At 42.5% G+C, this 10541-nt stretch overlaps 1 protein-coding gene across 1 annotated transcript; it reads right to left on the bottom strand.

Moving 5' to 3' along the window:
- Window positions 1–8887: 8887 nt before the first annotated feature.
- Window positions 8888–9754, bottom strand: LOC133925873 (uncharacterized). Its single transcript, XM_062371616.1, has one exon. The coding sequence runs from the start codon at window positions 9549–9551 to the stop codon at window positions 9186–9188; it is 366 nt and encodes a 121-aa protein (XP_062227600.1). The 5' UTR covers window positions 9552–9754; the 3' UTR covers window positions 8888–9185.
- Between the last annotated feature and the right edge of the window lie 787 nt (window positions 9755–10541).

Genomic DNA, 10541 nt, shown 5'->3' on the forward strand with positions numbered 1-10541 from the left:
CACGGTGTAGTGAACTGGAAGAGGGAGACGAGCGCCTAGTCGGCGGGGCACGCGTGTCAGCGAGCAGGAGCCAGCTAGTGTGCGTGTGCGGCTGCTGGGCTTTGGGGCATGCAAGATGGGCTGGTGGGGCGCACCTGCAGCCCAAGCGCGGGGAGAGGGGAGCGGGGAAGGAAGGCCGGCTGAGCTGCACAAGGAGAAATGAAAGCAGATAGCCCAAGAGGAAAGCAATGAATTGAATTGATTGGAGTTAAATTCCATTTGAATTTGGATTCAAATAATATATTTGAATTATGGATTTGGATGCGAAGGCCTAACTTTTAGAAGAGGATTTGAATTAAATTTGATTTTAGCTTAAAAGAGACTAAGAATATATTTGAATTTAAGAGACATTCAAATTCAAATCTCTACTCAAAGAACCATAAAAATAATAAAACCAAATTGCATATGAATCAATTCAATGTAGGGATTAATTTAGAACTAAATTCAGTGCACGTTGGAATACTTAGTGTTGGGGGGACAATAAACCAGCCTGAGGATAATGGTTGAAGATTACCATCCAGGTCCCTCCGGAGCCTTGATCCCCGGACCCTCAGTTAAAGGCTCAATCTCCGAAGTCATCAGCTCCCTTCACGGTACCCCTTCGTACCTGCAAAACCTTCCCTTGGCTCAGCCAGCTCGGTCTCTCGAAGCCTCCCAAAAACCCGACCTCCCGAAGCCTCGCCCCCCCCCCCCCCTGGAAGCTTTAGCCTCCTGAAGCCCCGGCCTTCCAGAGTCCTGCTTCCCAAAGCTTTCACCTCCCGGTTTCCATGCCTCCCGAGGCCCCCGCCCGAGCTGCTCAGGCTGCCTTCCCGAAGGCAGTAAGGTGAGTCAGCAGGCCTTAGGAAAGATCTGCCGGAAGGAGAGCACCAGTCGTGCTTTGCCTGCAAGGAAGTGACCGGCATTAAAGGCCTAGGCTAATGGATGCCGCTCTGACATCCCGGCATGATGGAGGCTATCCTAAAACCCCTGACAGTGCGGCGCTTGGCCGCAATCAGCGACCGGCTCATCGCACTCCAGGGGGCAGGCAGCATGATAGTTACCACGGTGGATATTTATCTCCACCGATCAGATAGAAAGTAGTTATCCGGGATAAGGCCCAATAATTCGATCAGATCCCAGATATTTGTATATTATGATAACATGTACGCCAAGCTATGCATGGCCCTATAAATAGGAGGCCATGGTCCTCTGGGCAAGGGAAGAGCAAAACAGCAAAAAAGACACAAAGGTGAAAACACACCAAGTCACACGGTGATACTCCTTCCAGAGTGATCTATTTTTCTACCATCAATACATTCGTGGTGTTCCTTTCTCTAAACTTCCTCTCCAAGCTTGAGTCTCCTCCTTAGAAGAAACTCTCGTTGTACTTGCTAGGGCAAGACGAACTCTTGCTCCAACACTTAGCCAAAGTAATACATTTGAATATATATACATATTGAAATATATATTCCTTGATTTTATGTTTGTTTAACTAATTACAAAAATTTTAATTTTGGAGTGACTTTTGCTATATTCTAAAATGATAAAACTCGGGCATACGACAATGGCAACGAACCCGAGCTTGATCCTTTTGATGTATCACCTTCCTACGTCTAGCTTTCTATTCAGGTTGATACCTTAAATGATGCTCTTGTTAGCTCGGATAGATTACTTAAGAAAGCGGATCGAGAGGTTAAGGAACTTAAGTCTAGGCTAGAATGTTCATTGTCTAAGCTTGAGTTGCTTAGGTCTAGGGCTAAGGATGAGGGATATGAAAGTTGTGTGGTTGTCCTGACTGAGCTTTCCAAGCTTCAAACTTTGCATGCCCAAGTCACTAGTTGACTTGAGACTTCTAAGAAGAAGCTTCTTAAGGAGGACTCTAGATCTACTCTCTTAGGCACTTGCAAAAATTGCCCTTTGCTCGGAAAGGATGTTGAAATGAAAGATAAGTGCATTAAGAAGTTAGAATCTAGATTGAAGAGTATTGGGTGTTCTAAGGATATGCAACCAAACTATTCCACCTGCATTGCCTTTAAGGACAAACTTAGCTGGGTTAGAGGACAAGTTCAGAAGCTCATGGCTGAGAATGAGTACCTCCTTTCTCTTGTGCAGAAGTACTCAGAAGGCAAGGGCAAAATAGATTTGATCTTAGCAAAGACCAAGATGTGTGTGCATAAGGCAGGATTAGCTCTATAGTTGGATTTTGAGAGAGTGGCCTACAATGGGTCAAGTAAGACTGTGTTCACCAGATCCACTACCCTAGAGTCTGAAAAATCCAAGATCAATGTCACACAACCTATGCCAGAAAAGAACAATCTCACACCACAAATCGAGAAAAGAGAGGTTTCAAAGACACAACCCAAGAGAGCTCCTCAACCAAAAATGAATGTTCCTATTATAGAACCTAGAGTGACCAACATGCCAGTTCCTAAGAGAGCACCTAATGTTAGAGAGAGGGTTATGTAGTTGAGTTTTGTTTTCGCCGTAGGAGACATGAGCAGTGTGAGTGGGAGTGGAGTACTCAGGATATTTACCACCCCTTTTTTGGTGTACTTGAGCCTTTTCCTCGCTATCATTCACGGGATTCTGACGCTCTTCAATTCTCTTCTAGAGGCGGTGCCTGGCGTAGATCATACCATGAGTTATATGGTTTTGGTCCATGTGTCGGAGGCTTTGAGTTACAACGCTTTAGCATGCCATATTTTCCTCATCGTGGTACTCTCCCCCAGTGTGCTAGGTCTAATTTACATATACATGTTTTTACTCCTGGAGTGACTCAGTGATGGATTCCCAAGAAGTTTCTTACTTATCCCAGCACTGAGTACTCGAGGTCTTCTTACTTGATGTACGAGGCAAGCGGAGGTCTAGAGAACAAGTGGCTCATTGACTCCGGTTGTTCGCGCTATATGACCGAAGATATGGTTCTATAATCTCACCCTGACAAAGCAGCTTGAGTACATCACATTCGGGGATGACAGAAAAGGTAGAGTGAAGGCCAGCGGTATGGTAAAGGTGAGTGAGAGTTGTACTCTCAAAGATGTGGCTTTGGTGGAGTATCTGGGATACAACTTACTTTATGTATCTCAATTTTTGGATGAGGACTTGGAAGTACGCTTAAAGCTCAATGCTTCTTGAGTTCCTGATTCCTCGGATGCTTTGTTTTGTCGGATTTCTCGAGTTGGGAGAGTTTTTAGAGCTGATTTTTCTAAGTTTTATGGTTCTTCTTAGTGTTTAATTGCACAATCTTCTTCTGAGCTTTGGATGTGGCATATGAGGCTAGGGCACATGAGTTTTGATTTGCTCATACGGTTGAGTGGTCTTGGTTTGATCCAAGGATTGGCCAAACTCAAGGTTGAGAAAAACCTTGTTTGCGCTCCTTGTCAGCATGTCAAGATAGTTGGTGCCTCTCACCCACCAGTTAATCTGGTGTTGGCTGAATGACCAGGAGAACTTCATATGGACATTGTTGATCCTTCTTGATTTTGTTTGGCGGGTGGGAAGTGGTATGTACTTGTCATTGTTGATGGCTACTCTTATTATTATTGGGTGTTCTTTCTTGTGAGCAAGGATGAGGTGTTTTCACACTTTCGAAGTTTACCTTTGAGATTGTTTAAGGAACTCCCTGGTACATCGAAAGCAATTCGCAGTAATAATGGCACTAAGTTAAAGAACTATTTCTTTGATGTTTTATGCCTTGAACATGGCATTGAGTACCAATTTTCTGCCCCATGTGTTCCTCAGTAGAATGGCGTGGTTGAAAGGAAGAGTAGAACTTTGGTTGAGATGGCTAGGACGATGCTTGATGAGCATAGGACTCCTACGTAGTTTTGGTCAGAGGCTATTAGCACAGCTTGTTATATCTCAAATCGGATATTCTTGCCTTGAATTTTGAATTTGACTTCTTATGAGTTGTGTTTTGGGAGGAAGCCGAAGGTTTCACATCTGGGAGTCTTTGGCTATCATTGCTTCATCCTAAAGTGTGGCAATCTTGATAAGTTTGAGTCACGATCTTCCAATGGAATTTTTTGAGGTATTCTCTTTATGGTCATGCTTATAGGGTTTATAATCTTGACACTAACAACATCATGGAGTCCTGTGATGTGACCTTTGATGAATCAACCCATTCTGCTAGCCCTGTTCTTGAGTGTGCAGGTGATCCAAAGATGAGTGAAAGCATCTTTGTAGATGGCGACCTTCTAGTTCTCGGTGATGAAGAGGACGATCCACTACTTTCTGCTATCACACCTACTCCTAAGCTGGCTCTTCCTTCTTCGACACTATAAGAGGGTCATGTAGCCTCTACTTCCACTTCAGCAGCTTTCAAGTGTGCACCAGTAGTGTTTGAGGGGAGATTTACTCACAACGTGAGGTCCCTCAACACATTTAGCAGAGACACCCTCCACAAATGATGATCGGTGATCTCAATGAAAGGGTAACGAGGTTAAAGTCTGCTCAACGTGCTCATTTCATTGATTCTGCATCTGTTACTTCTTGTAAGTATCATGATGTTGGACATACTCTTTCTAATTCAAATTGGGTGAATACCATGCATGAAGAACTTAATAACTTTGAGAGAGAAACTAAGTTTGGGTTCTTGTCGATCCACCACCAAATATTCATACCATAGGCACAAAATGGATTTTCAAAAACAAGCAAGGGGAGGATGGGTTTGTGATAAGAAACAAAGCATGTCTTGTGGCCCAGGGTTTCACATAGATAGAGGGGATAGATTTTGGAGAGACCTTTGTACTAGCAGCTAGATTAGAAGCCATTAGTATCCTTCTTGCATTTTTGGTATCCAAGGGTTTTAAGTTGTATCAAATGGATGAAAAAGGTGCTTTCCTAAATGGGTTTATAGAGAAAGAGGTCCATGTCAAGCAACCCCCTGTTTTTTTAGCACCCTAAATACTCACATAGAGTATACAAGCTTCAGAAGGCTTTGTATGGGCTTAAGTGGCACCTAGGGCTTGGTATGATAGACTTAAATCTTTTCTGTTAGAGTATGGGTATGTGATGGGGTCGGTGAATAAAACTATGTTACCTTCAAGCATGGCAATGATTTTCTACTTGTTCGGACATACGTGGGTGATAACATTCTTTATGGCTCTTCTCATGCTTTTGTGCCCAAGTTTGCAGAAACTATGAGTAGGGAATTTGAGATGTCGATGATATGCGGCTCAACTTCTTCCTTGAGCTTTAATCAAGCAATGTAAGTAAGGTACATTCATCCACCAGATGAAGTACACTAAGGATCTACTGAAGAAATTTGTCCACCTCGGGTACTTGTCATTTCTTGAGTATTTCTCTTGTTTGTTGGTCTTATCCCAAATAGTCTAGTGTGTTGCTCAGTCAACTATTAAAGCTGAATATATTGCTACCGCTAGCTGTTGTTCTAAGATTTTGTTGATGGTTGTTACTTTAAGAGATTTTGGGTTAGATTTGAAGAGTGTGTCACTTTTCTGTGACAACAGCAGTGCCATAAACTTAGCCAATAACCTAGTCCAACACTCTAGAACCAAACACATAGATGTGAGATTTCAGTTCTTGCGAGACCACAATAAGAAGGGAGACATTGACTTGTGATACATAAATACCCAACACCAGCTTGCCAACATCTTTACCAAGCCTCTAGATGCAACCATGTTTGCTTTTCAGAGGAGAGAGCTTGGAGCGTATCATCCTTATGGCATTGTGTGAGGGGGAGTTGCTATTGTACATACTTTATCTTATTTTTGTTGTATTTACATTGCATAGCATTCTGTAAGATAATTATAGTAGTTGAGCTTTTACTTGTATGTCTTTAGTATTTTCAGTCTTGAATTTGGACTGAGTTGAGTAGTTGTGCGGAGCAATCATTTAAATTTAGGCTCATGTTGAAGCTTTGACATGAAAAACTCTAACCAAACTAGCTTTCCTAAAGCTAACCTTTGGTAGTTTTCTGAATCATGTACACTATGAAATGCTACTTTATTGATCACATTGTTCATAATTGGTTTGGTTTAGCCAATACTTGTGTTAAGGCTAGTTAGATGAATATCTTTATCGAAGCTTCTTGGTTCAAAATAGAGGATTGGAAAATATTGCACTATGTTTTCTATCTTTATCAAATGTTTAGCTCATGATAGAACCTTGGGGAAACTTGCGTTCCTTGTGTCGCAAAGACACTACTTGACTTGATCTCGTGAAAACTTGATAATTTGTGCAATTTGAATAATCTTGAGCAATCAAGTTTCTTCTGCTAAGATGCGATCCAATACGGTTGTCTTGATGCCTCGAGGTGTTTGCCGTATCTAGTCGTGTGACACTTCGCTTGGATAAGAGGCAACTTGAGAATACAATGAATTACAAAGAATTGTACCTAATTGTTCAATTTTTAATCACTTGATCTAACTAAGTCTTGATTTCATATGTGAGCATTTACAAAGCCTACTGACATGAATTTTTGTTTTCCAATTTCGAGATTGAAGTTTGCTAGTTTTTAATGCTGGTATTATCAAAGCGAGTGGATGCTTATGTGGTGGTCACTTTTATCATGATTCGGCTATTTGAACTTAAATGCACCAACAATTCTTCAGGTTTAACTTATGTAGCTTCATGCTCTTGTATCACTATTTCTTTTTAATCCTTTGTGCGATGGCAAACTCCACCATCTACTCTCCATAGCCCTTCAACATTTCTAGCATTTGCACATGCTTTATTGTATACTTGTAGAAGCTCATTAGGATTGCATGTTCATGCATTGCATGGTTATTTTCCTTGATGTTTCCAATGCCAAAGGGGCAGAAATTAAGCAAACAAACAAAGAAGAATCTTGCATAAGTGAAAACCGTTCATTATCACCAAGCGGGTGAGAATAATGTTCTGCTTTTGGTTTGGCTTTGACTTTGGGATTTTGCATTCCTTCTTATACTAAGTGATCATGTTCTCGCTTTTCTTCGGTTTTTGATCACTTAGATATGTCAATTGGTTTATGTGGTTCAACTCATTTTTTGTTTTTAATGTGTGTTGTCAATAAACTCATCAAAGGGGATATTGATAAACCAAGTGGATATGTACTTTTGTTTATATGTGATGAGTCATTGACAATGTCTAAATTGAGTTGAGTTTGGTTTGCATGAGCTTGTTTATGTATGATTTTGATTATGACTAACTAAAGTTGGAGGGAAAATGGAATTGACGATTTTGTCTCTCAATCAGGAAAGATTGCACTCACCGGATCGTCCGGTGTTCAGTGAAGTGAACACACTGGATGGTCCAGTGTTCAGAAGGTTTTCACGCTGGAGTATTTCAAGTCAGACACAAAAATTGAAGTTCTCACCGGATGGTTCAATGCTAGAGTGAAGTGCACACCGAACTATTTTCCAAGAGAAGTTGAAATGGCGTTTCTGGTGGTTGTACACCCCGGATGGTCCGATTATGAGCAGTTGTTCATACCGGATGCATCACCGAAGCATTTTTCAGGAGTTTTCCCTTAGCTCAGTGGAGAAAGAGTTTTTTACACGCCGGATGGTTTGGTGTGTACACCGGAGTGTTTTACGGAGCTTTTGCATTCGTCCAATGGAAGATGGGATTACACACACCGGATGGTCCGATACTCAGAAAGAGTGTACACCGGATCATCCAGTGTACATGATTTTTCTAAGATGAGCATTTCTACAGGAATTTTTTATGACTAATTAGAGATGGAATTGGAGAAACATGTGTGCTTATCTTGTCACATGTAGGTAATGGATGCAACTTGATAGTCGATGGCGGTATAATCGGGGCAAAGCTGTTTGCTTGGTGCTTGACGATACAGGAGACCAGATGGAATCAAGGGTGATCTTAGCTGTACACGTGGAGGACAAGTAAGGAATAAAATGGTGGATTAAGACGGCATGTTGACAAAGTAAAATGAAAGGGATGTGCAAGTAACAAGGTGGCCTGTGGGGTTGGAAGCGGGAGAGACTTACCGGCGGTTGAGATTGTAAGACAGAGTACACATGTTGACATCGGGTGGCTTGCTAAAGGTGTAAGTGACGGTGAGTCATGCTTTAAGAAGCGTGCGAGGTGGTTTTGAGGTTTGGCCTTAAAATTGTGGGAATGTGTGAAGTGCATGTGGTATCATCGTGAAGCTTGCGTCGAGACAGAGCTAGGTTATGAATGCGCCATGGCCATTCGATGTTCGAGGAAAAAGATGGACGCAAATGTCCTTAGCGGTAGGTGAGTGTATTGGAAGAGAGGGGTATCTAGGAAATTTAGAGGTCAAGGAACCTATGCTATAGATAGAGGGAGAAGGTTGGTTGAGCCGTTTTGAGCTAGCTATTTGAGAGTGTGTGCTAGGGTTTTAGAAGTGAGTGAGATGAGTACTTAGCCTATGTATTAGGTGAGAGCTTTGTGAGTAAAATACTTTGTAATCCATTAAAATTATGGTATTTCTCTGCAAGCAATGGAATTTATGTTTACTCTTGTACTTGTATTCATCTCTTTTTATTTTTCTCTCTTCGTTCCTTTGTAAGTCTGTAAGTTTTTTGGTTTTTGTGATGATTTTAGTTTTTGTTGAATAGCTGCAATTTTTCATTGTATTGAAGTTATTCTTTTTGTTGCTAAGGGATAAGATTTATATATGAGTTCGTCTTGAACCATCCACACCTCTAAATCCATTAACTGGAATAGTTTCTTCTCCCGGTGCCTAGATCTTTGGATCTAATTGTTTCTTCCTCATGTTGCAAGCTTTATGAGCAATGACACTTGGATTGTCTTTCAATAGAATCTAGTGCTCAGATTCATCAAATGAAGCTATGGTTTTTATAAAAATGTTTGTTGTTAACTATATCTCTCAGCTTTTAGCTTATGCAGTTTTTATAATGCGTTAAGTGAAAGATTAGGATAAACCATTAAAAAATTAATGAGATTTTTATTCACCTCTATCTAGTCACCTTTCTTGATCCTACAAAACTCTTGCATAGCCTACCATTACAACACCATTAAAGGAAAAATAAACAAACAAAAAGGAACAGCAAGAAAAGGACACCAAGATCACCATGTACAACTACAAACCGCAATACAAACTCATTCTGTCTCCCTGAACAAGAACACAGCAGGCTCGCCATCTTGTGCGCAGCCCTCTCGCCAATTCTGACATGGCGGAGCTTGGGAGCAATCCACGCACACCAAGATCCCGGCCTCTAGTGCGCGCGGGCGTTGGCGGTGAGCCTGGGGGACGCCGGGAGCGGGCTGCGCATGGGCGACCGCGGCGGGGGCGGCTGCGCGAGGCGGCGTCCCTCGGCGTCGTAGTAGATGACCCCGGAGAAGTCCAGCGGCTGGCACCGCTCCCCCATCAAGATCTCCTTCCTCCACACTTCGCCCTCAGCCTCTTTCCCACCGGCCTTCGCCGACGGCGCCAGCGAGAACGCCTTCTTCCACTGCACCACGACGCGGGGCGGAGACCCCTTGCCGCCCCCTCCTGCGGCCATCCTCCGTGCCACCCGCTGCAGCCGGTGCATGCACGTGCTCATCAGCGCCACCACGGCCTGCAGGAGGCTCGCACCCATCCGTCTGTCGGGCTCTTGTTTTCTTGGCTTCGATCTCTCTTGTATTCTTCTTGCTCTGTGCCGTGGAAGTGGCTTGTCTTGAGTCGATTTGGCGGCATATATAGGCCAAGGGTGGACAAGTCAAACATGTAGGATTTGTCCTAGTTAATTACCAAACGAATCGTGCACAGGTTTCCTTTTCCTCTCTCACCCAATGCAAGGGGTGCGACGGCTAACAAGTCGGCTCAAATTCCACTAGAAACTTGATTCTGATATCGGCCAAGATATGTCATAAAACCACAGTTGGACTATCGTCTGATTTTCCCAGAATTAAACCCTGGCAAGGCTGAATATATCATGCATTGCTAACTACACTGCGAAGAAACAAAGGTTTGACAAAATGATCCAATGTTTTGTTTAATAAAGAGGCTTTATTATATTACTTTATTTCCTGGAGCTGCAATGGTGGCTGACCCCGACCTTTAGCTAGCTAGATCAGTTGCCTGTAGTGAATACGTACCAGAAAACGCATGCGGTGCATTTTCAGATCTGGTCATTGTCACGTACGTCAGGTCCAGCTTTGACGTGTAAATTTGGCTCTTTTGAGGAGCAAGAAGGAGTCAAAATGGTACTGTAATAAGGTGTTAACCCACAAGGCACCATGCTTTCTTGACCGCTAGAATTCATTAATAATTTACGTGTCCTTTCAAGTGCCGCGGCTTTCCTGTTCGTATGGGCGACCTATAAAAAATGTAATTAGTATACAGCATTATCATTTGCGGCTGAGCTGATCAAATTCACCGGCTAAATTAATATCAACTCTCCTCGCGTCATCAACGACCAAATCGTTTTACACGAGAACATAACAATTTGACTGAATCGTTTTAACCCGGGAGAACAAAAGAGTACATAGACTAAACCTTCTAATTTATAATTCAATTGATGAGGAAGGCTCACTATAACAGAATAGGTCATCTATGTCGTCCCATCAGTACCAGTTAGGCATAAATC

This window comes from Phragmites australis, chromosome 8 (genome assembly GCF_958298935.1).
Source record: "Phragmites australis chromosome 8, lpPhrAust1.1, whole genome shotgun sequence".
In the NCBI taxonomy this organism is placed as follows: domain Eukaryota; kingdom Viridiplantae; phylum Streptophyta; class Magnoliopsida; order Poales; family Poaceae; genus Phragmites; species Phragmites australis.